Here is a 27,473-nt window from a genome sequence, read left to right as displayed (position 1 = left end):
GTCCAACCTTAACTGAGCCTGACTCCCCTCATGTAATGGTGACATTGCATTTCCCTTAGGACACTTACTCCGTAAGACCATTTGGCAGACCCAGGCTTGATAGCCTGACATGTGCTTATGAAGGGCAGAGGACGTCTCGGTACCGTTCCTCAGTAGCATTCTGTGTGCGTGTGCATGTCTGTGCTGTTTCTATGTCATGTTTGGGGAGGGGGGTGTTTTTTGGTCAGTGTTTATTACTGGCCTGAAACTGGCTGAGTAGCCAGGCTGTCTAGACAGCAGGCCCAGCCACCCGGCTCAGGCCTCCTCCACTACAGGTTTGCAAGCACACCACCATGGGTGCTCGGAACCCAGCTCAGGTCTTCATGCTTGCAAGGCAAGTACTTTTACCAACAGAACCATCTCAATTTCTTAATAATCTTTTCAAACATTTAAAATTTCTTTCACTTATCTGGGCACTAGCACATGACAGTGTAAACTAGAGGACAATCCACAGGAGTCAGTTTCCTTCTACCTAGCACGTTGGTTCTAGGGACTAAATCAGGTCAGCAGGCCTGAGAGAAGCACCTCTACCTACTGAGTCATCTCACCCACCTCTCCCTCTATTCCTACGCTTTTCTTTCTGACATTTGGCCTCATTAATCGGTTTTTTAATTTTGAAAAGCTTGTATCGGGGCTGGAGAGATGGCTCAGCAGTTAAGAGCACTGATTGCTCTTCCAGAGGTCCTGAGTTCAATTCCCAGCAGCCACATGGTGGCTCACAACCGTCTATAATGGGATCTTATGCCCTCTTCTGGCCTGCAGGGGTAAAAGCAGGCAGAGCACTGTATACATAATAAATAAATCTTTAAAAAAAAAAAAAAAAAAAAAAAAAGAAAAGCTTGTATCTTGTGGAGGTGTGTAGGCACAAGCATGCATGCCATGGCATGCACTGAGACCAGAGGTCAGCTTGCAGGAGTTATCCCTCGTGGGTTCTGGAAATCAACCCCAAGACCAAGCTTGGCAGCAACCACTCCTACCTGCTGAGCTATCCTGCCAGCCCTCATTTTTGAGACAGGATCTCATATAGCCCAGGCTAGCCTCAAGCTCAGAGACTATCTGCCTCTGCCTCCCAAGTGCCGGGACTACCCAAGTGTGCCCCACCACTCTGGCTCCAGCTACTTTTTAAACGACTACTCACACAATGTGCTCCACTGAGCTCCCACATACTGTTAACCAAGCAGCTTCCCAGGTGGCAAATCAATGAGGTGTCAGCATGGACACAAAAGCCAGACTACAAACCACGCTTTTGTAGACTTTTCTCTCTTTCTTTCATGATCAATTTGAAACATACTACAGGGAGGGTGGAGTAGAAAAAGAAAAGCAGACTTTATTTCCTGTAACACTAAGGCATATATTCACAAAGTGTTCCAATTAGTCAGCTCTACAACCCCAGTCACTACCTTCAGTGTTCACTGAGAAATAGTCAAGTGACAGAATCCACTGTGAGACTCCACCTAGCGAACAACATGGCTATGCTATGTATAATGTATGAACTTAGTAGGTTAGTCTCGCATATTTACCAAGTTTATTTAAAAATTACTAGCTCCAGTGGTTTATGGTGACAGTAATATGAACACCTAATTTCAGTCAATGTTCTATTCACTGCAAACATGAAACTTCTTAAAGGTAGTGTGGGCTCCGGTGCAGTGACGACCATGACCGCTGGCACAGGGCAGGCTCGGACAGGCGGCAGCTATACACACTCTGAGGGCGCTGTCATTTCCAACTTTTCTGTGCATACTTGTCTCATAATACAATACAAATCATTTCCTCAAATAAGTTGAAAAACAAGACGAACGCATGTTTCAATGTCATTTGAAAATAACTCTTAAATAAAAAAGAAGTTCCTCATGTTTGTTAAATCAGTAGAGGTGGCTTCAACTGTCCCAGCTGCAGGTACAGTTCCTGCCAGTCTTCGTGCCTTCTTGGAGCGTGGCACAGAGACGCCAGCATTTTATGTATGAGAAACCCCACCAAATATAAGTCTGCACTTAAATTCTTTAGACACTGAAATAAGAAACCAAAGGATGACCGCTCAGCAACAGCACTGGAACCTGTGAGTTATTGTAAATAGTCGTATATGTGCATACAATTCAAACAGTAAGCTTTTAGGGAAGAGAATAAAATAAATACACTGTCTCTTTCATGTCTATTCAATGCTGCCTAGGGTCACGTGAAAAGATTAATATTACTAACAGGAAGAGTGAAACCATCGTAAGGAGGACAATTTCTAAGTAGTTACAACAACTTCCCAAGCAAAGGTAGGCAGTACAGTTTACTGCACAGTTGACTCCTGTAGTGTAACATCGCTGCTAGTCTGAGGGATGCTCCGTAAGTAATTAACACAAATATAAACAGGGACAAGCCACCACTAACCACTGCTTGACTACTGTAGTTTGGGAGAGCACTAGGGGAAACAAGGGGCAGGTGTCCATGGGCGCACCACGGATGCGCCTTATCGGCTCCAGCACAGTTATAATCCACTGTCATGAGAAAGGTAATGTTTCCAAGTACACTGACCTAGAGCAGACTTTCTGTAGCAGAGTGAGGTTATTTACGTATTAGTAACACCTCCTCAAATTCCTCCGAACACACACATAATCAGCTATGCATATCAAAGCTATAAACAGAACTTTTAAACACTTTTATCTCATTTTGGAGAAGTTAATAGTACAGATGGAATACTACTGAGTTTTCTAAAATATCAAAACCTAGGGGTGAAACCAAAGAAAATATTATCTCTTTAGTGAGTGGCTTGTGGGAAACACAAGCTCATTCTTTTATAGGTTTGAGAGGATTGTGATCCAATGATTGTTTAGCAGCAATTTTACCAAACTGTAAATTCTTTTATTAACAGGCATTATAAACAGATAATACTAAACTTATTTAAAAACCATGAGTGTCACACCATTGAATATACAGTTCATGAATAACTTAAAATGTATTTCTCATTTTAAAACACATAGCACACAAAACCTATACTAAACAAATAAGCTATAATATGGATACATGATTGATGTGTCTAAAATGACATATATATACAGTACACAATTGTTAATTATGTGCTCAGTACGTTGTTCTACACGATTCCCTTCATGCTTCACTTTCCCCAGAAGCTGGATTCTGAACTTCCTCCTCTAGAATTGGTACAATCAGGTTATCCTTCGACATCAAATTATATTTCATCACAAATTTAGTAAACCGGTGACATAAAAATGTTTCATTCTGTAAAAAGGAAGAAAAAAAAAGTCATTTTGCTATCCAAAATTAAAAGACTAGAAATAATATCAACACACATTATTGCCATCCTGACAAGAATGTATTACAGTTTCCGTCACCTTCAAACAAGCTAGGGTCATCTTGGACGAGGGAACCTCAACTAATGCCCCACCAGAGTGGCCTGTGACAAAGCCTATGGGGCTTGACTGATGTGCTCAGTGCCATCCCTGGGCAGACGTTCCTAGGATATAAAACAGCAGGCGGAGCCTTTAGCCTCAGCACTTGAGAGGCTCACAGGAGGATTTCTAAGTCTGCATAATGAGCTCAATGTCAGTCAAGACTATAGTGAACCTTGTCTCAAAACCAAACAGAAAGCAGGCTGAGCAAGCCATGAGAGCACGGGGAAAGTAGTGCTCCCCCATGGCCTCCACTCCAGCTCCGGGCCTGACGTCCCTCATGACGGAGCGTAACCTAAGAGCTGTAAGCAGCAATAAACCCTTTGCTTTTCCAGTTGCTTCTGCTCCTGGTCTCTGTCACGGCAATCGAAAGCAAGCTAAGACATATACTTACTTCATATTCATCAAATATCTGCCGGTGGTGAAAATAGGCATGTGAAAATATTCTATAAATCCTACGGCACACTGATCCTAGTTTTGCTACAGATGACTCTTTTATGCTAACCCTAAAAACAGAAGAGAAACCAGAGAGTCACAGGCTGGACAAAATGTTAGAAATACACAGTCCAATCTTGTCAATTTTCAAGCATGGAAACCAACACTCAAGGGCTAGAAGCATCAGGATCACGGCACAGAGCTGTAAGTGGCAAGAGTAGACCAAGCCTTGGTCCTGGGTCAGCGGCCTCTCTACTCAACCACAGCACCTTAGTGAAAACCTTCTGATACTGTGCTAAGGCAGAATGCACATAATGTACTAAAAGGAAACCTAAAACACCAAGACTTTGACAAATATTTTACACTATTAACATTTTGTCTACTGCATGTAATTAAACTGCTAAGAGGATTTACTGTTTTACCCTGTAGAATCTGCTTGTCCTTCCTTATATTTTGAAAATCAAAATATGCATATTCTGATTCTCTTTGAGAAGTATTTTATATTCTAAAAATCTAAAAAATTAAATGTTTTCTGTGGTTTTTACCCCCACAAATTTTAGATGAGGTATTTGGAGCTAATCATACTTTTGAGAGGAAAAAAACCCTCTAATTCCATCTACTTTGTAACAAATACAAATACAAAATTCCTTAACAGAATAAAAGATCAGTCACGAGCCATATAGGACAGGTACTTGCAATCTCAATAATTACAAGGACTTCCAGGAAGATGGCTCAAGTTCAAGAAGAGCTTGAGATGAGGTTCAAGGCTACTATGGGCTACACAAGACTGTCTCCAGACACCAGTTATTCTAAGCATGGCTGCACAAATCTTTAGTCCCAGCACTGAGAGACAGACAGGTGGATCTGTAAGTTCAAGGTCAGCCTGACACACACTGTGAGTTCAAGGCTACCCAAGCTATATACTGGGACTCGGTCTCAAAAACAATAAGTAAATAATTTTTTTAAGAACTCAGTGGGGTGCTGGAGAGATGGCTCAGAAATTAAGGCCCCCAACTGCTCTTCCAAATGTACTGAGTTCTATTTCCAGCAACCAATGGTGGCTCACAACCATCTATAATGTGACCTGATGCCCTCTTCTGGCCTGCAGCACTGTATATACAATAATAAATAAATATTGTCTTTAAAAAAAAAAAAAAAAGAACTTGGTGATGGCATACACCTTTAATCCCAACACTTGGGAGGCAGAGGCAGGAGGATCCCTGTAAGTTTACAGTGAGAGTTCTAGGACAGTCGGGGCTACATGGAGAAACCATGTCTCAGGGGAAAATAAATAAAAGAACTCTTTAAACCATGGGTGGAATCTATTCTCAATGTTAAAAGGGAAGGGCTCATAAATCTCACCAGTAAAACAATAAATCTTAACCTACCAACAAGGCTTGGTATGATATGCCTGTCAAGCTGCTTCTAACTGTTCATGCTGCCAACCTCTTCTGCAGTAGTCAAGGGTAACTGCAGACACTCACAGCAGGTCACAATACTGAAAATAAGTGACTACTGAGTGCTCAGCTATTAATAAGACATCCATATCACACTCCTTCAAACTCACGGAATAAGTAATAATTTCAGAGTTAGAGGAGGACGTGGTATAGGATATTGACTTCCAGGTGTGACATGGGTGAGGCACTCTTGAACTCAGAGGGCACCTTCAGCTGTCATGGGATGGGAAGGGGCTCCCAGAGCCCCACTCCTCCCTAACAATGTATATATTCAGGTAACAGTTGATAAGGAAGAAAACACACTAGGCTAAAGTGCACCAACTTTCATTCATTTATCTAAATAACCCTAGTGGAATGTACTGGGGCACATGAAGGGGGACACTGCAGGGAGAGGGAGCGAGAAAGAAGAGAGAAGAGAGGGAGAAGAAGAAAGCAAGGAAAACAGAAGAGGCTAGTTGGGAGGAGGAAAGGGGTAACATAAGAGCAATGGAGTGAACAGGATGAAAACACATCATGTATATGATAAAATGCATGATACACACACACACACACACACACACACACACACACACACACATATATATATATGTCATAATGATGTCCACTGTTATTTATAATTAAATAAACTAAAACTTTGCTTAGGATAGCCATAGGCAATACAAGGAAAAATAGCAGTCTCCCTTAAGAGAGTCTGTTCTTTCTTTTACCAGAGGAGGCTGATGCTGATGCCTAGTGAGGAAAGGCCTGGAGAAGAAGCACACATAGGAGGCTAGCACTGACTAAATGCGTCTATAAGCTTTCAGAGGCAAGTTCTGATGTTTAACTACAACCTTAATTTCCAACTAAAATAATGTGAACAAGTCAACTATATACTTAAAAAATGTATAACCAGCCCTTGCCCTTTTCCCACCTCCATGCCCCCCACCCCAGCATGTGCTCTCCCTTCCCATGCTGCTTCCAGTAACCTGAAAAATTAAAAATATTAAATATAAATATATAAGTATATATATTTACATATATATATCTCAAACCCCTCCTTTAATCCCAGCACTCGGGATGCAGAGGCAGGCAGATCTCTGTGACTTCAAGGACAGCCTGGTCTACAAAGCGAGTCCAGGACAGCTAGGACTACAAAAAGAAACCCTGTCTCAAAACAAACAAACAAACAAAACCCTAATTTTACTTTTCAAATGAAATCCAGAAAGCTTAATACCATGTTTAAAAGTTTTGTTTACCTGCTGGGAAAATATTTATTGCTATTCAGGAGACATGCAGCACCATCAAGGGTGTGTCTTGTATAGTCTATAGCAGGACACTAGAAAAGAGAAAAATTTAAATGCGTTAACAAGAAGGTCTCACTCTTTCATCAGGTATACATCTACTAGCTTTCCTTACCATACCTGACAGAGCAACATAAAGGAAGAAGGGTTTCTTTTCACAGTTCAGAGTTTTAGTCCACCATGGTGGAAGACTGTGGTAGGGAGGATCATTAGCTCATGGCAGCCAGGACGCACAGCAAAGGCAGGAAGGGGCCACCTAAGAAAATGCCCTTCAGAGAGCAATTCCTGGTGTCCCACTTTTTCTAACCAAATTCACCCTTCCAGCTTCCTCCATCTCTCAACACTGTTCACATTTTTCTATTTTTATCTTTATGGTATGTACACTGGTCCTTTGCCTGCATATGTGAGGGAGTCAGATGCCCTGGAATAGGAATTAGACAGTTGGGAGCTGCCATGTGGCTGCTGGGAATTTAACCCAGGTCCCCTGGAAGTGCAGCCAGTGCTCTTAACCTTCAAGCCATCTCTCCAGCCCCACACTGTTCAACTTTGATATTCATTAGGGTATAAAGCAGTTATTGGGCCCGGGCTGTCCTGAGGTAAGTATCTGCAAACGCACTCCAGTATACCTACTTATACTTTATCCATCTCCTAACCTCGTCTCAATCCAATCAGGAAGACAACTAATCATCTTATGTATCTTATTCTAAAGACATGAACATATTCTAAGAAAAAGCTCCCGATTCCCAAGTGACTGTAAAATACATCACATTGATAAATGAAGTTTTGTTATCACTGGAAATTATAATATCAGGCTTCCGAAAGATACAGTAATTAATTTCCCAATTTTATCCCCAGCACCAAGCCTAAAAGAAAACAATGTTTGGGAGCAGGAAGAACACTGGATTATCTACTCCAGCCTGTGGTACACTGGACAAACTGAATCTTGGAATGATGAGTGATTTACACAGGCTACAGTCGTTATGCGCAAGGCTAGCCTCCATACATCTATGCTGTGATAGGCACACTCACACATGTACACATACACACAGAAATACCCATGCAGAGAGCGAGCGAGAGATGCACACTCACACAGACATAAATCTTAGGTTACATTCAGTAGTTTTGGAAGTCTGGGGAGATGAACAGTGGCTAAGTGTAAGCATGAGGACCTGAGTTCAAATCCCAAGCACCCATGTAAAACGCTGCCATGACCAGAAGCACCTGGAACTTCAGCACCATTTGGGTGGTGGGAGGAGAAAGGGTTTCTGGGGTTTGCTGGCTTGCAGCTCATCTCCAGATTCAATGAGAAAGCCTGCCTCATGGGAGTAAGGTAGGGTGATAGCCTCCTCTGCTCTCCACACGCACATATACACACTTGTACACACAAGTGCGTATATGTCACACAGGCAAATATTAAAAGATTCAGCAGTGTTTCATATATTTATAACATTATCCCACAATGCTTCTGTCTAAATATGGATGTGCAATGTACCCCAAAGGCTCATCTGCTGAAAACGCGGCTCCCAGCTGGTGGGTCTCCTAGGGGCGTAGCAGAAAGTTTGAGAGATGGGGCCCAGTTGAAGGAAGTAGGTGATGGGACAGTGTCCTTGAAGGGAACCCTGGGACTGTGGGCCCTTACTCTCTGTTTCTTGGATGCCATGTAAGCAGATCTCCTTCTCCAAATGCTCCCTTCTAGGATGTTTGGCCTCACCTCAGGCCCAGAGTAATGGTGCCACACGACCATGCACTGAAACCTCCCAATTCTCACCTCTTTTGGAGTTTTATGAGCTGCACAAAGAAAAATCCATTGTTCAGTTGCTGTCATTTGAGTACATGTATCTGGATGACATTCACTCTGTTAAAAATAATTATATTTTTTAATATGAAAAGGTATGTCATTTGGGTTACTACTTTATAACTTTTTTTTTTTTTGGGTTTTTCAAGACAGGGTCTCTCTGTGTAGATCAGGCTGGCCTGAACTCACAGTGATCCGCCTGTCTCTGCCTCCCAAGTGATGGGATTAAAGGCATGCGCCACCACCGCCCAGCCTCTATAACATTTAAAAAGAAAATGAGAATCTGTGAATAAATTTAAGCCTAAAAAATTATTCGTAAAAATCTTAACTTTGAATTACAGACAGCTTTAACATAAAGAAAATATTACCTGAAGTTTAACAGCAAGTCCATTTAGTTCAAGGCAGAATTGCCTAAAAATGTAAAAATCACATTTATTACCCAGGCTTTATTTCCTTCTTTTATTTCATAAGCAGCCAAGTTAGTTACTCTCATACATACTAAAAATGCATTTACTATTTCTGGAAAGTAGCTTAGAAATTTCACAAAGACTCTAGGTCAGTCCTCTGAGAATCTACTGTAAAACAGTTGTAGCTGTATACAGTTATGTTACAAAGATATATACATGGTTCAAGTAACCATGTACACATGAGAAAACTTCTGATTATGATCAACAACTGGACGGTAAGTTGTTGAGATGTACAATAAAACATGAAAGATGGTTCAGTTATGTAAAACGTATGTACATTTATTTTTATATACAGTTAGACACACACACAAAAAGACTAAACTTTTTAAAAAATTATTTATACAGTATTCTGTCTATAGAGGGCACCAGCTATCATATGGTTGTAAGTCACCATGTAGTTGCTGGGAATTGAACTCAGGACCTTTGGAAGAACAGTCAGTGCTCTTAACCTCTGAGCCATTTCTCTATCTCTAGCCCTTTTGTGTGTTTTGGTTTTGGTTTTGGTTTTTTGAGACAGGATTTCTCTGTGTAATAGCCCTGGCTGTCCTGGAACTCTCTTTGTAGACCAGGCTGGCCTTGAACTCAGAGATCCACCTGCCTCTGCCTCCCAAGCTGGGATTAAAGGTGTGCTTCACTACACCCAGCTACCTTTTTTTTTTTTTTTTTTTTTTTTTTTGACTAAACATTTTTTATAGACTTGAATTTTTAAACTTAGCCAGACATGGTGGCTCATTCCTTTAATTCCCGCACTCAGGAGGCAGATCTTTTGAGTTCAGACAAACCCTGTCTTGGGGAAAAAAAGAGGCAAAAAAACACCTGGCCAGGTGAGGTAGGTGATGAGCACCTTTAATCCAGAAGACAAAGGCAGATGACTCTCTGAGAGTTCAAGGGAAATCTGTTCTACATAGTAGGGTCATGGTTACATAGAGAAAGATCCTGTCCCTAACCCATCCCACACAAAGGAAAGGAAAGGAAAGAGGAAGAAGAAAGGAAAAAGGAAAGGGAAGGAAAAGGAAGGAAGAAGGGAGGAAGGGAGGAAGGGAGGGAGGGAAGAAGGAAGGAAGGAAGGAAATAAAATTAAAGCCAGGCATGGTAATGTATGCCTTTAACCCCAGCTCTTTGGAGGCAGAGGCAGAGGCAGGCAGATTGCTGTGAGTTTGAGGTCAGCCTGGTCTACAAAGTGAATCTAGGATAGCCAGGGCTATACACAGAAACTTTATCTCAGAAAAACAAAATAAAATAAACAAACAAAAAAATTATCAATTGCATGTTTGTAATTCTAGTACTCAGGCAGAAGATTAAGAGTTTGAGATCCTGTTGGGCTAGTGTCCAATTATAAGTGAGTCTATGCCATGTGTATCTTTCCGGGTCTGGGTTAACTCACTCAAGATGATCATTTCTAGTTCCATCTATTTGCCTGCAAATTTAAGAATTTCCTTTTTTTTTTTTTTTTTTTTTTTGATAGCTGAGTAGTATTCCACAGTGTAAATGTACCATAGTTTCTTTATCCATTCTTCAGCTGAGGAACATCTAGGTTGTTTCCAGGCTCTGGCTATTACAAATAAAGCTGCTATGAACATGGTTGAGCATATATCCTTGTTGTGTGGTGGAGCACCTTCAGGGAATATTCCAAGGAGTGGAACAGCTGGGTCTTGAGGAAGCCCTATTCCCAGTTTTCTAAGAAAGTGGCAGACTGATTTCCAAAGTGGCTGTACAAATTTGCACTCCCACCAGCAATGAAGGAGTGTTCCCCTTTCTCCACAATCTCGCCAGCATATGCTTGAGTTTTTGATCTTAGCCATTCTGATGGGTGTAAGATGGAATCTCAGAGTCATTTCGATTTGCATTTCTCTGATGACTAAGGATGTTGAGCATTTCTTTAAGTGTTTCTCAGCCATTCAATATTCCTCTGTTGAAAATTCTGTTTAGTTCTGAGCCCCACTTCTTAGTTGGGTTATTTGGTTTGGTGGTGTGAAAGTCTTCACTTAGCCGGAGATTGGTATAGTTACTGGGACTTCCTATTGGGACTCTAGGTGAGAGAGGTAAGGGAGAATGGGGAAACAGAAGGATCCAGAGGGTCCTAGAAACCTACAAGATCATTAAGGCTGGCAGATTTAGACCCAGGCGTGTCAGCTCAAACTACTGTACCAACCAAGGACAATGCATGCAGTAAACCTAGAACCCTGTTCAGATCTAGCCAATGGACAGCACATTCTCCACAGTTGTATGGAGAGCAGGGACTGACTCTGATATGAACTCTGGTGCCCCCTATTTGACCACTTCCCCTTGGTGGGGAGACCTGGTGACACTCAGAAGAAAAGTAAGCAGGCTACCAGGATGAGACCTGACAGGCTGTGACCATATGGTGGGAGAAGAGGTCCCCTTCTGTCACAGACCTAGGGGAGGGGAATAGGATGAAAGAGGGAGGGGGAACAGGAAGATACAAGTGAGGGGATAACAACTGAGGTGTAATCTGAATAAATAACTTAAACTAAAAAAAAAAGTTTGAGATCCACAACCAGCTGGGATTGTCTTCAATCCTAGCACCTAAGTGTTGGAGGTTGGTCTGATGTATTTTGATGCTAATTACTTCTTGCAGTCTCTGTGACCAGCCAGTACTTTGCCTAGAGCCTAATCTATTTGACCAATAAAAAGCCATCACACCTGGGCAGGGCAAATGGGATAGGTGTGGCTAAGGTTCTTGGGCTTGGGGAGACGGGGAGAACCTTGGAAAGAAGAGAGACCAGAAGAGAAGGGAGAGAAAGAGGCTCGCCATCATGGGATAGGTGGAGGAGAAGCACATGGTCGGAGTGGATGGAGATCTGGCCCAGATGGAGAACCTTAGCAAGTATATGGGATTACAGATGGGAGGTAGCTTGACAGAAATTATTAGAAGCAGATGGCATGGGATTGGGGCAGGTATGGGCTACCTGCCCCACTATGGGAAGTACTTTAAGGCAATAGTATCTGCCCTGCCCCAGGTAACTGTGGCTATTTTAAAATGTTTACAGGTATCTGTGTCTTGATTGATTGCTAGTGGGTTAGAAAATACTGTCTTAATAATAATTATAGGCCTGATAATAAACATTATTAGGTAATACTGGTAAATTAACCACAACACCTAGGAGGTGGAGTTCAAGGCCTGGGCTACCAAATGAGACCTTGTCTCAAAATCTCAAAATAACCAAAAGACACAAAAGAAATTGGGTTCTGATTTACACAAATCTTATTTGATTCATAATTATCATTAGGAGCTAATTATTAGTGGGCTTTTTTTTTTTTTTGAGACAGGGTAGCCTTGGCTGTCCTGGACTCACTTTGTAGACCAGGTTGGCCTCCAACTCGAGATCCACCTGCCTCTGCCTCCTGAGTGCTGGGATTACAGGCGTGCACCAGTTCTTACTAGAACTGCTAGTACTATCCCGAGATTTCATAAAAACCTACCTTAAATGTTCATACTTCCATACACCTTCATCTTGGCCTTCAGGTGGTTCAAGAATTTTGTCAATATTGGAGCAGTCTGCCCTTATGTTCTGTTGAATATACTATAAAGAAAGAAGTTCTCATGGTTAATTAAATTATACTAGATGTTATATTTCACACTAAATATGTTTAATATTTTTGTTTTGTTGAGATGATGTAGCTCTGACTGTCCTGGAACTCGCTATGCACAGGGAACCGTGGAGTTGGCTTGGCCTAGCTGTGCTGAGGCACAGGTTTTTCAGGCTAGAGTCCATGGATCCTGGGGCACAATGCACCAGCAGTTCCTGAGAGACCAATGCACTCCCTCAGGCAGTGAGGTGTTCAGGCTGCTTTGTTTCTCCATTTGTTCCCTAACAAGTCAAGGAAGCACAGAAGGTTGACAGGACAATCGGTCTTAGACATTAATCTTGTATACCATGTAAAAATTGCAAACATCACTGTATCCTGGCAACTACACCTGTATTGATCCTGGCAATTGTCACTATATTGTTTCTAATAAAGGTATAAAGTCTGGTTGCTCTCAATAAAATTCCCACAGCTTAAATTTTACTGTGGACCCTCCAACTGGCCTGGTTTCACCCGTCACGGCCATATCAGGTGATCTTGGCCTGGAGGCGTGCGCAGGCACTTAGAGCTATATAGACCAGGCTGACCTTGAACTCATAGAGATCAGTCTGATTCTGCCTCCTAGGTCATGGAATTAAAGGCATGTGCTACCTAGACTAGCTCAAATGAAATTATAGGCACGTGCTAACATTCGGAACTTGAGTTCCTATTAAAGCCTCTCGTACTGTGGGGGTCTGAGAGTAAGGGAATGGGTTCACACTGTTCTCCAGACTGGCCTAGCACTCAAGGCCTCCTTCTACCTCAGCCTCCTTTGAGACTCTAATATAGGCATAAGACACTTGGAATTTTCTCAGATTTTGTTCCCACTTCATCCTAATGATCTTAAGATTGGGGGTGGGGGTTCTGAACTAATTATTAATGTGCTTTTATTTCTCTGTGTTAACTGTGGCTGTCGTGGACTTGCCTTGTAGACCAGGCTGGCCTTTAACTCACAGTGATCTGCTTGCCTCTGCCACTCAAGTGCTGGGATTAAAGGCATGTGCCACCATGCCCAACGGTCTTAAGTTTTGATGCTCTCAAGTAAATACAACTAATCCTAGACCACCTCAAATTCCACAAAATAATTCTTTCCAAATCGCCCCCTCTCCCAACAAATTCCTAACTCATTTTAAATTTTTATTTCTTGATATTATAATAAAGTATCATTTCCCCTGCCCTTTTTTCACACTCCAATATGCCCGCCCCTCCTTGCTCTTTCAATTTCATGGCCTCTTTTTTCACTGTTATTATATACCTGTGTGTATATTCGTATGTATTCCTAAATATATACATACAACAGGTTCAGTCTGTTCATAACTCGCTTTTTTGTTTGTTTGTTTGTTTGTTTAAGAGAGTTGTTTTTCTACATAGCTGTAGTCCGTGTGCATGCGTGCAATGTAAGACAAAAACAGTGGCTGGAAGCCGGGTGTGGTGGCACACGCCTTTAACCCCAGCACTCGGGAGGCAGAGGTAGGTGGATCACTGTGAGTTCGAGGCCAGCCTGGTCTACAAAGTGAGTCCAGGACAGTCAAGGCTACACAGAAAAACCCTGTCTCGAAAAAAAAAAAAAAAAAACAAAACACACACACACACCAAAAGGTGGCTGGAGAGATTGCCATGGGTGATGGGAACCAAACACTTATATTTTTGGTGGTGAGCCTAGCCTTTAACAGCTGAGCTCCAGTCCTTTGTTTAGTTTTTAAGACAAAGTTTCTCTGTGTAACTTTGGCTGTCCTGGACTCACTCTGTAGACCACTCAAAATTATACACTTGCCACTGCCTCCCTGGGTGCTGAGATTAAAGGCGTGCCACCTGGCCTGGCTTCATAGCTCATTTTTACTGTACTTTCCATTACTCCACTTTCCAGGCCTATGAGCCTGCTGCTGCTACTGGCCTAACAAGTCAGTGTGGCTAGCCTGCAGTGTGTTAGCACCTAACAAGTCAGTATGGCTAGCCTGCAGTGTGTTAGCACCGTTCTCCAACAGTACGGATGCCCTCTACACCTCATCTCCGCATCCTGCTTTCATAGTCTCACATTTCAAGCTTTTCCTTTCTTTTTTTCTTTTTGTTTGGTTTTTTTTTTCGTTTTGTTTTTCAAGACAGTGTCTCTCTGTAGTTTTTCAATACTATTATATCTGTTATGCTAACTTATGATTAATGATTTTTTTAAAATATTTGTTTATATGAGTGTTCCATTTGCATGTATAACAGAAGAGAGCATCAAATCCCATTACAGATGGTCATGAGGCACCATGTGGTTGCTGGGAATTGAACTCAGGACCTCTGGAAGAACCCGACAGTGCTCTTAACCACTCAGCCATCTCTCCAGCTGCATGATTAATGATCTTTTGATATTACTATTTTAACTGTTTGAGAGAGCATGATGAAAAAAAAAAGAGAGCATGATGAATTATGTTCATATAAGATGGCAAATAAAATTCACAAATTATGTATGTTCTGAATATTTCATTGATCAGTCATTCCTTTATTTCTTTTTCTCCTCGGGTCCCTAAACATAACAATATTGAAAATGGGCCAATTAAAATTAGTCTCTAACTATTCAAGTAAAAGAGGAGTCATTGTCCATCACTTTTAAATCAAAAGCTTGAAATGCTATGTTTATGAGGAAATCCTTCCAGAAAGCTGAGACAGACTAAAAGTTAGGCCTCCTATGCTAGTTGGAGCCACACTGCAAAGGAAAAGGAAAAGTTCTTGAAGGGTACTAAAATGCTACCTAGTGAATAAACCAAATATAAAAGTAAAATGAGTTGGGGATGCAGCTCAGTGGAGAAAGCTTGCAAATGTAAGGACATTGGTAGATGCTCAGACTACGACCTGTAAATCATTTTAAATACCATTTAAAGTATATATTTATATCTGTTCATTCTATCCCTTCTGTTCTTTGGAGAGCCCTGAATAATATAGTGTGTGCTGGCTAGTTTATCTCAGCTTGGTACAACCTAAAGTCAACAGAGAAGAGGAAGCCTCAACTGAGAAAATGCTTTCATAAGATCAGGCTGTAAGGAAGTCTGTAGGATATTTCTTAATTAATGATTGTTAGTACTATAGATGATGGGACATAAGACAAATAAAACTCTGTCCTCCCCAGTTTGCTTTTGGACATGTTATTTCATCACTGCAATAGTCATCCTACTTCACGCACAGTGCCTGAGGAGGCCGAGGAGGCGTCTGGTTCCTTGACTGGAGTTAGAGGTGGGAGCCACCTGATGTGGGTGCTGAGACCTGCACTCTGATCATCACCAAGAACAGCAACTCTTAACCTCTGTGCCATCTCTCCAACCTAGAACTCAATACTCATTAAATATGCTACCAAAACTTAGATTATTCTTGGTAAGCTACAAAGTCATTTGTTACCAATTCTTAAAGTTTATTATATTAATACTAAATAATAATATAGTATGTTAATATAAGAAAATTATTTGCCATCAACAAAACCATTACTACTTTCAGTTTCAAGAAAAATCTAGCATCTATTACAGACAAGCTTGGTGGTGTACACCTATAATCCTAGTACTTCAGAGGTCGAGTCAGGAGGATCAGAAGCTCAAGATCCTCCTCAGCTGTGTACCAAGCTTGAAGCCAGCCTGGGCTACAGTAAGACCCCGTCTCAAAAAAGAAAAAATAAATAAGGAGATGTGACCTGATGACTACAATAGCAGGATAAAAGATAAGTTTTCCTGCTTATGAATGAGTAATGAAAACTTTGTTTTGAGGTCTTTAAGGTTTGTTTTTGTTTTTGTTTTCCATTTACTAATGTGCCACAGGCATGTAGAGATGAGAGGACAATTTGTGGGGGTCAGTTCTCTCCTTCCACTACCAGGCAGGGTTGATGCCGAGTGTCTTTACCAATAAGCCATCTCACCAGCCCTATTAGTCTTTTTTGAGACAGAGGTTCCTCTGGCCTCTGCCTCCTGATGGATGCCAGATGCCTGAGGTCAGAAGGAAGCATCAGATCCCACAGAATTGTACTTACAGACTGCTGTGACTTGTGGGTGGTGAAAACATGTAGCAGTGAACCCAGATCTTCTAGAAGAGCAGTAAGTGGTCTTAAGCACTAAGCCATCTCTCCATCTCTATTAAGAGCTCTTTAAATGACATAGTGGGGGTGAAGGGGGAGCAGAGATGGCTAAGCAGTTAAGAGCACTGCTTGCTCTTCCAAAGGACACAGGTTCAGTTCTCAGCTACATGGCAACTCACAACTCTGAAACTCCAGTTTTAGGAGAGCTACCACTCTCAGATATAGATGCAGCAAAACACATTAAATTTTAAAAAGAGAGAGAGAGATGTGGTGGGAAAAGGTAAGAATAATTACTCTAATCCAGGCAATGGTGGCTTGTGCCTTTAATCCCAGCACTCAGGAGGCAGAGGCAGGCGGATCACTGTGAGTTCGAGGTCAGCCTGGACTTAAAAGTGAGTCTAGGACAGCCAAGGTTAATAAAGAAACCCTATCTTGAAAAACCAGGAGTAAGTGAAGAGTGAGGAAAGGGGCCCAAGTAAGGGTTAAGAGTCTTTCAACTGGGGGCTGGTTAAGAGCACTTATTCTTTTTTTTTTTTTTTTTTTTTTTGGAGACAGGGTTTCCCTGTGTAACCTTGGCTTTTGTAGACCAGGCTGGCCTCAAACTCAGAGATCCACCTGCCTCTGACTCCTGAGTGCTGGGATTAAAGGCGTGCACCACACGGCCAGCTAAGAGCATTTATTCTTGCAAAGGCCCCAGGTTCAATTCTCAGCACCCACATGGAGACTCACCACTTCCTTAGGTACCACACATGCATGTGCTGCATAGACATACATGGAGACAAAGCACACAAAGTAAAATAAATGAAAAAGAACTTAAGGAGTCTTTCAACTATAATAAAATACTCATTCTACTTAAGAAGACTGTATGTAACAAAGGCTTTAGTAATCATCACAATCACCAAAAAAAAAAAAAACAGAAAACAAGCAAAACCATAAATTACACTTCAGGCATAATGCTGAAAAGTTCAAATAACCCTTCAAAGGGGAAGAAAATGACTAACAAGATTAGCATGAAGCCCTGCCCAAGTTAAAAACCTAGTACCACACACACCAGATATGGTGCTGCATAACTCTACTGCCAGCACTAGGAAGGGGGAGGACTGGGAGGACTATCCTGGGCTATTATTTCAAGTCTGAGACCAGCTTGGCAAATATGAGGCCTATCTGAAACAAGGCCTTCCCATCCTCAACACCATCCCACCCGACAACAGGCTCCGTGGCTAACAACACTGGCTGCTCTTGCAGAGGACTGGGTTCAGTTCCCAACCCCCTATGGTGGCTGACAAGTGCCTCTAACTCCATCTCCAGGAGACCCGATGTCCTCTTTTGACCTCCACAGGCTCCTACACCATGCACCTGGTACACAGTCATGCACTCAGGCACACAAACACATGTAAACAAAATAAATTACAAATTTTAAAAAGAAACTGAAAACGTATCTGCAAATAATTCTATTAATTTTAAATAATAATATAGAAATTAATAGACAAGTACTAATAAGATAAAAAACCCAATAGTTGTATGTTAGCTTTAGGAACTTTGCTTCAAGCACGATGCTATGAGGAGGCTAGCTGTCCATCTGGGTGCAGCTCAGTGGTAGAGTGCTTGCTTAGCATGTGAGGCCCTGGGTTTCATCCCCAACACACTGATCTTCTCACTCCCATAGAAAATAATAAAATAATAAATGTTACTTAACCCATACGTAATCTAATCTATTTCATACCAACTTCTTTGGGTTTTGTTGTTGTTGTTGTTGTTGTTGTTGTGGCTTTTGTTGTTGGCTTTGTGCCTTTTCAGACATCTTTTTCTTTTTTAAATATTAACTTCCTTCTTTCTACTGCAGTGCCGGGAATCAAGTCTAGCTCCTCAGGCATGCTATACAAGTGCGCTACCACTGAGCCATACCTCCTGCCTTGTATACTCCATTTTCTGCTCCTCCTCCCGCTCCTCTTCTTTTTTTTTTTTTTAAACTGACAACTTCACATAATATATTTTGATATAATTCACTCCAACTCTTGCCCTAACTCCTCCAGGTCCACCCGACCTCCCTGTACCCTCAATTTCATGTCCTCTTTTTAACGTAATAATCCAACCACTTCAGTTTGTGCTGTCCATATGCTGTTGGTGTGGGGCCATCCACTGGGTTATGGCGGACCTACTAGGAACAATACCCTTAAGGAAAACTGAATTATCAGGGACACTTAAGTTAAAAGTAGGATGTTCATGAACTCCATCCCACTCCAAGCTAGATGGTTTGATGTTGTGGCAGGCAACCACAGACAATTAACTCCTTAATTTGTTTTTTGTTTTTGTTGTTGTTTTTGTTGTTGTTGTTGTTTTGTTTCTCTGTGTAGCCTTGGTCATCCTGGACTCACTTTGTAGACCAGGCTGGCCTCGAACTCACAGCGATCCGCCTGCCTCTGCCTCCCGAGTGCTGGGATTAAAGGCGTGCGCCACCACGCCCGGCCTCTTAATTTGAACTTTAGCAATTAGCCATGAATATTATTTTTTCACCAAACTCCTGATTCTATTCAATATGAAAGAACCATCATTTTTTCATGAGGCAGGGATTAAACGTAACACAGTATAGTAACAAAGTATAGATTCTCAAGAAGAATGTCTTAGAATCTCCTGTGCTATTCAAACAACATGCTGTGGGGGTGAGGGCAGGGCACATCTTTAGTTCCAGCACTTGGGAGGCAGAGGCAGAGGCAGGAGGATCTCTGTGAGTTCAAGGCCAGCCTGGTCTACAAATCCTATGACAGCCAGGGTTGTTACACAGAGAAACCCTGTCTTAAAAAAACAACAAAAAACAAACAAACAAAAAACCAAAACATGCTGTGGAAGACCTCCCTGGGAATCAATGCTACAATAAGTCATGTGATAGCAGTAACAAGCTAAAGGAAAATATCTGTTTTCACATACACTGAAAGGTGTAAGTTATGAACTAAAATCATTATAAAACATATAAATCTCAAAAATATGCTATCAAAGGTTTAGTAACTAATTTAGCATTTTATTTGTTTTGTTATTCTAATTTGTCATTCAATTAATTTTAACTCATCACACATTCAAATTTCATAACTTAAAAATGAGGTTTGATCACAATGCTAAATAACCATTCCATTAACCCAATGGAATCTAATTTGTCCCCCCCAACACACACACACACACACACACACACACACATACAAAATGGGAATAGTCAACTATGCCAAAGATATAAAATGCTTGTTATGAGAGTTGTAAAATAAACTGTTATTACCTGCTGCACAGCAAGTGTACTGTCCATTTCATCAAATGATTCATCAGGCCAATTATAGAAATCCTACAAAAGTAAACTCATGGTTAAAGCACATACAAAGTCACAAGGAGGACACAGTCATGCTACTATAAACACCATTTCTTAAGAAAGATGCAAACCTTACACTGGAGTAGAAAAGCCTTTACAATGTGACTACCAGTGAAATAAAAGATCCCTAGCCAACGTTCTTAAATGGACATCAAGACTATTTAACTGAACCACATATTATATTTCTTGCAACCACAAGTCCCACAAGTCCCACAAGTACATTCTCATTAATCTTTTGTGGGCTGTTTAACTGGAAAAAGGCATCACTTTTTGTTTACAATTATTAGATAACACCCCTAAAAGTTGCGCTGGAAAAAATACTTCCATACATCAAAAAACTAAACCAAAAGTTTTACAGTGCTAGCATTATTAGTAAGGAATTTGCAACTCCATATGCTATTTTAAACAATTTTCTATTTCATAGTCTAATAGTGTAACATTCTATTTCAATTACAAATAGAGTTTTAAATTCCTAAGTAGAAATATGACTCCCCTCAAAAAAGTATTACTCCAAGGGCTGGAGAGATGGCTCAGTGGTAAGACCACTGGCAGCTCTTCCAGAGGAGCGAGGTTCTATTCCCAGCACCCACATGGCAGCTCACAACTGTCTATAGCTCCAGTCTTAGGGGACCCCGTGCCCTATCTAGCCCTGGGAGCACTACATGCACATGGTGCACACATATGCAAGCAGCTGCCCAAACACATAAACCCTGTTTGAATTTTAGGTGTTTTTATCCGGACCTGGGTGAAATGGGACAGCAGGCATGTACACTGCCCTGGGTTTAATCCGATCATGAAGGGCACCATCCAAATGATTTTTTGTTTTGTTGTTTTTCAAAACAGGGTTTCTCTATGTAGCCCAGGCTGTCCTGGAGCTCAGAGATCCGCCTGTCTCTGTCCTGCTGTCCAGTCTCCACCACCCCTGCCCCGTCCCCGAGTGCTGGGATTAAAGGTCTGTGCCACCACTGCCCACCTCCAAATTTTTAAGGCAGATATTTTTGTGGAACACTGGTCTTGAATCCCTTTCCATTTGAATTTTTTGTTGTCTGTTTTTAGAGACAGGGTTTCTGTGCAGCCTTGGCTGTACTAGACTTGCTTTGTAAACCAGGATGACCTCGAACTCACAGAAGACTCTGCTTCCCTGAGTGCTGTGATTACAGACATGTGCCACCACCCTGCTTCTATTTGATTTTTCAGCAAGTTTTACTTACATACCTTCCCGTTTTGTTTTTCAGTCCTGGAGATAGAGCATGAGATCTGTTTTATTGTTTGTTTTTTGTTTGATTAACCTTTATTTTATGTGCATTGGTGTTTTGCTTGCATGTATGTCTATATGAGAGTGTCAGATCTTGGAGTTACAGACAACTGTGAATTGCCATGTGGGTGCTGGGATTTGAACCTGGGTGTTCTGGAAGAGCAGGCAGTGCCCTTACACTGAACCATCTCTCCAGCCTTAAACCAAGGTCTCACATATGCTAGGGAAACACTCTACCACTGAGCTATTTCCAGCCCTTTCTATAATTTTTATTTTCACTAAATTTTACAGACTCGCTTTGAACTTGCAACCTTCCTACCTCAGACTCCTACATAGGCCTGTGTCCAGGTACGGCTCCAACATATCTTTAATAAGCAGCGTAATCCCTAGCATAGACAGGGTCCTCAACAAATGTCTATAAGCTAAAATGAACACAGGGAAGGGGAAGGTTATTGAACCAATGACCTATAAACCTTTACTAACCAACAAAAGTTAATTGAGATTAGTAAAATAAAGAAAATTAAGAATGCAGTGTATAACACACAACTAAAGTTTAAGAAAAGGAGCCAGGCAGGCAGTGGTGGTGTACACCTTTAAATCCAGCACTTGGGAGGCAGAAGCAGGTGGATCTCTGTGAGTTTGAGGCCAGTTGGTCTACAGAGCTAGTTCCAGGACAGCCAAGGTTACACAAAGAAACCCTGTCCAAAAGGAAAAAAGAAAGATTAAAGAAGGAAGGCACATATTTATAGATATAGTGCATATACTAAGTCATATCCCATACAGGAGAGGCTACGACAAAAGACTGCCTCAAGTTGGAAGCCGGCTTAATCAAAGAACGTAGCAAGCTAGCCAGAGCTAGACAGTAAGATGTTGCCTCAAACCAACAAATTAATTCAGGCATAGTGTCACACATATAATCCCAGCACTTGGGAGGTAGAGGGATGATGATCAGTAGTTCAAAATAATCTTCAGCTTTATAGACAGTTCAAGACCAGTCCAAGAGCTATGTAAGACTGTCTCAAAAATGGGTGGGGGATAGGGAAGCATGTACATGAAAGTATCTATTAAAAAATTAAAAGGCAGGATGTGGTGGCGCATGCCTTAAATCCAGCACTTGGAAGGCAGAGGCAGGCGCATCACTGTGAGTTCGAGGCCAGCCGGTCTACAAAGCGAGTCTGGGACAGACAAGATAACACAGAGAAACCCTGTCTCGAAAAACCAAAAAATATAAAAGAACAATTGCAATAGGTAGTGTTAATGGCAAACACCCATGAGAAGAAACTGAATGCTCAGTCATAAATTGGTATCTGTATCACCCCTCCAATGCCAACAACAGACATTTATGCGTATGTATCACACATACTAAGAAAACATCACATCATGGAAGAGGGAGCGGAAACAATCTAAGAACTGGCAGAGTGGCAGCAGTGCACACCTTTAATCCCAGCCAGGCTAGAAGGAGAACCCCTGTCTTAAGGGAGGTGGGGGGGATGAAGACTCTAAGGACTTCAGGAAGCAGTGCACTGCTGTGGACGGTATGCTGGGAACAACATACTGCTCTTACAGAGGACCTGGTGTCAGCTCCCAGAACCCCTATCATGTGGCTCACACCTGTAACTACAGTTCCACATCAAACAACCTCTTCTTGCTTCCATAGGTACCTGCATTCATGTGGTACACAAAAACACACACAAATAAATAAATAATAAAATTGTTAAAGATTATAGGTTATTTGCTTTTGAAATATGAGTGAGGGGCTTGGGAGATGGCTCCTTGGGTAAAATCATTTGTTGCACAAGCATGAGGACCTGAGTCTGAATCCCCAGCACTCATGTTAAAAAAAAGAGAGAGAGCCAGAGGAAGATAGAGGCAGGCAGGACATCTCTTTGAGTTTAAGGCCAGTCTGATCTGCATAGCAAGTTCTAGATAAGCCAAGACTACATAGAAAGACCCTATCTCAAAAACACAAAACACTACGGTTGGTGGCTCATGTCTTTAATCCCAACACTCAGGAGGCAGAGGCAAGCAGACCTTTATGAGTTCAATGCTAGCCTGGTCTCCATAGTGACCCTGTTAAATGAGAGAGAAAGACAGAGATAAATAACATAGGCTATGAAGCAATCAAGGCAGCCAGCCACACATGCCTCTAATTCCAGCATGAGCAAAAGCAGGCAGTTCCAGGAGCTCCCTGGCTAGCTAGTCAGCCTTGCTGATGAAATCATAAGCTCTGGCCAAGCGTGGTGGTACAGGCCTGTAGTCCTAGCACTCAGAGGCCAACAGATCTCTCTAAATTCAAAGCCACCCTGGTCTATAGAGTAAGTCCAGGACAGCCAGGGCTGTTACACAGAGACACCTTGTCTCAAAAAACCAAAAAGAATAAAGAAAAGAAAGAACGAAACCCATAAGCTCTGGGTTCAATGTCAAAGGTTCAGAAACCCTGTCAAAAGCAGTAGGCCAGAGATCAAGAGATATCTTTCCCTGGTCTCCATGTACACCTACAGAGGAGACACCCACACATGCACACACAAAAAACTTTTAAAAATTAAAATTATTAACAAAACTGGGCACAGTGGCACATGCCTGTAATCCCAGAACTTGGGAGGCAGATTGCCATGAGTTCGAGGCCAGCCTGGTCTACAAAGTGAGTCTAGGAAAGCCAGGGCTATTACACAGAGAAATCCTGTCTCAAAAAATAAAATATTTTATATATATATATATATATATATATATATATATATATATATATATATGAAAACTTTAGCGACGCAGGAGTGATGTGATGATGCATGCCTACAATCCCTCCCTTCATTGGAAGCTGAGGTAGGATTATAAAGAGGTTAAGGCTCACAGGAACTAACTAGTGAGTACCAGGACAACCAGGTTTAGATACAAAACCCTGCCTCAAAACAAAATCCATAGTGGTGGTCTATAGAGGAACGAGGACAAGGAATTCAAAGTCATTCTTGGCTACACAATGAGTTTCAGGCCAGCCTGGACTACATGAGAAAAAAAGAAAAAATTAACTCATTATTAAATGTTTTGCCACATTAATTGTGACATTCATTAGACAATCAGGAGAAAAACTAAATCTACTTTAATAATGTGGGCAGTGGCAGCACATATGCCTATAATCCCAGCATTTGGGAGACAGAAGCCGATGGATCCCTCTGCTTTAGAGGCCACATTTATAAAAAAAGAAAGCAATGTGCTCAGTTAATTAGTCAATATATATTAAAACACACACACACACACAAAACCAAATATTCTCCATATTCTACTCTAACTTTTAAAATGTTCTACAGCCATGGCTGTGACTCTAGCACTAAGGAAATGGAGGCAGGATGAGACAGTCAAGGTCATTGTCAGCCACTTAACTCTTTGCTCAAGGCCAGCCAACCTAGGAGACAGGAGACCAGGCCCCGCCCCTCAAATGCAGGAAGATATGCCACTTACTGCTCATATGTAACACAATAGACGTCATTTTGGAACAGGTCTATTTTAGTAAAGTTTTGTTGGTTTTGTTTTTGTTTTGTCCTCGAGACAGGGTTTCTTTTGTATTCCTGGCTGTCCTGAACTCGCTTTGTAGACCAGGCTAGCCTCGAACTCCAAGATTCGCCTGCCTCTGCCTTCCAAGTGCTGGGATTAAAGGCATGCGCCACCATACCTGGCCCCTATTTCAGTAAAATTACGTGATAAGCAGAAAAGGCTGCTTAAAAGCACCTTTCTTCTTTTAATCCTCATTTTTTCTATTACATTTTACTTAACCTTAACTTCTAATAAAGTAGGAAAATGAAAAATGTACACGTATGACTTACTCATGAAACATAGCAAAGGACAGGTTGTAGTATTTACTGTAAATAATTTTTCAAAATTAAGAACTTTCATGTAAGGATATAGCTGAGAAACAAAGTGCATGCTTAATTTACCACAGGAAAAGTATTGGATTTAAAGGAAGTGATCCCTTAAAAATTAGGGAAAAAAATAACAAAAAACTAGAAGAACATCATGATGGGCAGATCTGGGTCCAGAGGTTCTGCTCAAACTACTGTACCAAGCAAGGACAATACTTGTGGTAAACATCGATCCCCTTCTCAGATCTAGCCAATAGACAAGACATTCTCCACAGCTGAGTGAAGAGTGGGAACTGACTCTGACGTGAACTCTGGTGCCCCATATTTGACCACTTCCCCGTGGTGGGGAGGCCTACTGTCACTCAGAGAAAGAATAAGCAGGCTACCAAGATGAGACTTGATAGCCTATGACCATATAGTGGGGGAGGAGGTCCCCCTCGGTCACAGACATAGGGGAGGGGAATAGGGTGAAAGTGGGAGGGAGGATATAAGGGATGGGATAACAACTGAGATGTAATCTGAATTAATTAATTAAATTTTAAAAATTGAAATTTAAAAAATTAGGGGAAAAAAAAGAGCCAAACATGGAGCACACTTTTAATCTCAGACTCAGGAGGCAGAGGCAGGAGGATCTCTGAGTTTGAGGCTAGCCTGGTCTACAAAAGCGAGTCCAGGACAGCCAGGGCTACATAGAGAAACCCTGTCTTGAAACACCAAAAGCCAAAAAAAGAAAAAGTAAAAATGCCAGTTACGGTGGGAGGCAGAGGCAGGTGGATCTCTGTGAGTTGGAGGCCAGCCTGGTCTACAAAATGAGCCCAGGGCAGCCAAGGCAACACAGAGAAATCTTATCTCAAAAAACAAAAAACCAAACGCCCCAAAAAATAGAAAAAAAAAATGTTGCCTGTGCACAATAATAGCATCTGGAAAAAAGAAAGAACTCTTAAAAGAAATGTTGTAAAATAGTAAAAAGTACACCTAGTATACAAATTCCCAACAGTGAAGGCAAACTGTCATTAGAAGGCACGTAAGTTTCAAAGCAATGTTCTAGGCTAGGGATGCAGCTCAGCTGATTTGCAGGCACAAGGCCACGGGCTCATCATGCCCGGATCCTGCATACATCCTGCACGGCTGCTATATACTGTCATTCCAGCCCTGGAGTGGTGGAAAACAGGAGGACCTAAGAGGCCAAGGTCACCTTCAACTACATAGTACAACTAGAGGGTAGCCTTCTCAAAAATCAAGAAATAGCAATCCTCTAAATCCGATGTGGTGGTGGGAGGCAGAGGCAGGCTGCTCAGAGTTCGAGGCTAACCTAGGCTACAGAGCTACTTTCAGGAAAGCCACGGTTATACAGAGAAACTCTGTCTCATAAAAAAATAAATAAGTAAGTAAAAATCTCTAAAACCAGTAGCATAAGTATCTTGATTTTCAAATATCCTAAAAATTACATTTCTCAACAGAAAAAAAAAAGTTTATTCGGTACATGATAAGAGGCAGCAGGCTAGGCAGCACCAAGAATAGTGCCTGCTAAAATTACATTTTAAACATATCTCTTCTGCTTTTACAACACCTACTCCATGACAGGCCATTTCCACTCGCCGATTAATCCTATCAAGTCTGCATGTCAATTTGGTTTTATACCGTGAGGCATGCCAGGTTTGCAAACATCCTAAGAAGCACCAATTTACTCCCCAGTAAGTGCCTTAACTAAAAGAGATATTAGTTTTCTGGTGTGTTATAATCAGCTCCCTCTGACTATTGTCCACACGTATTAGCAAGGAAATTCGCCAAGAATGACATGTAACAAGTCACAACCTGACGGGGAGAACTTGCTGGACCAGAGAACAGCTGCAGGGAAGCAAAAGGGAGTGGTGGCAGAGACGACAACAGGAGGATAAAGCAAATGATCGCCACCTGCATCCTGCTAGACAAAACTGGATGGAGCCGACCGGCAGGTACGTCACGGGCTAAGCTCGCGCCCAAGTGGAGGTGGGCAGTGTTTACAGCCCTCGACGCCGGCGGTCCCGGCGCGGGGACGGCCCCCACCCCCCACCCCCAGGTCCCCAGCCGGCCGCCGCCGACAGCTGCCACTCACAGCAGGCAGCGCGGCAGCCGCCGCCGGTGACAGGCGACAGCCCCGGGGCCTGGGCGGACACAGCAGGGCCCTGCGCCTCGCAGGCCTCCGGGGCGACCGCCGCCGCCGCCGGCTCGGCTACCCTCCGGGGCCGCGGCTCGCTCCGGAAGCGCAGGCCAGCCACCGCGGCTCCGGCGCCCAGCCGCCCACCCCGGCCCGGCCTCTTCAGGGCGGACGCCCGCCAGCGAGAACGCCTCGGCTCGGCCCCGCGAGCACCCTGACGGGAAAGCCGCGGAGACGATACCTGCGCCTTCGTGCCCGGCCTGTTCCGCCTCAGCACTGCCGTCCCCTCCGCCATGACCATAGTGCCAGAGTCTGGGCGGCTGGCGTCGGTACCCGGATGTGGGGGGCCGGCAGCTTGCGCGGGGGGCGGGGCGCGGCGGCGC

At 42.4% G+C, this 27,473-nt stretch overlaps 1 protein-coding gene across 1 annotated transcript; it reads right to left on the bottom strand.

Moving 5' to 3' along the window:
- Window positions 1–1,346: 1,346 nt before the first annotated feature.
- Mob4 (MOB family member 4, phocein) lies at window positions 1,347–27,473 on the bottom strand. Its single transcript, XM_051153830.1, has 8 exons — window positions 27,332–27,473; window positions 19,761–19,823; window positions 12,313–12,413; window positions 8,770–8,812; window positions 8,375–8,461; window positions 6,562–6,641; window positions 3,829–3,940; window positions 1,347–3,264 (listed from the first exon to the last, which is right to left on the bottom strand). Exons 1-8 carry the CDS (start codon window positions 27,389–27,391, stop codon window positions 3,133–3,135), a joined length of 678 nt encoding a protein of 225 aa, XP_051009787.1. The 5' UTR covers window positions 27,392–27,473; the 3' UTR covers window positions 1,347–3,132.

The sequence above is a fragment of the Acomys russatus genome, chromosome 12 (assembly GCF_903995435.1).
Source record: "Acomys russatus chromosome 12, mAcoRus1.1, whole genome shotgun sequence".
NCBI classification, from domain to species: Eukaryota; Metazoa; Chordata; class Mammalia; order Rodentia; family Muridae; genus Acomys; species Acomys russatus.
This window is presented reverse-complemented; position numbering and strand designations above follow the sequence as displayed.

Excerpts from the sequence above, each read along its gene's own strand:
- Mob4 (XM_051153830.1), bottom strand. The coding sequence starts at position 27,391 with ATGGTCATGGCGGAGGGGACGGCAGTGCTGAGGCGGAACAGGCCGGGC. Across the intron at positions 8,813-12,312 it reads TGGAAGTATGAACATTTAAG|GCAATTCTGCCTTGAACTAA; the intron begins GTAGGTTTTTAT and ends TTACATTTTTAG. Across the intron at positions 6,642-8,374 it reads CTCATAAAACTCCAAAAGAG|TGTCCTGCTATAGACTATAC; the intron begins GTGAGAATTGGG and ends TCTCTTTTCTAG.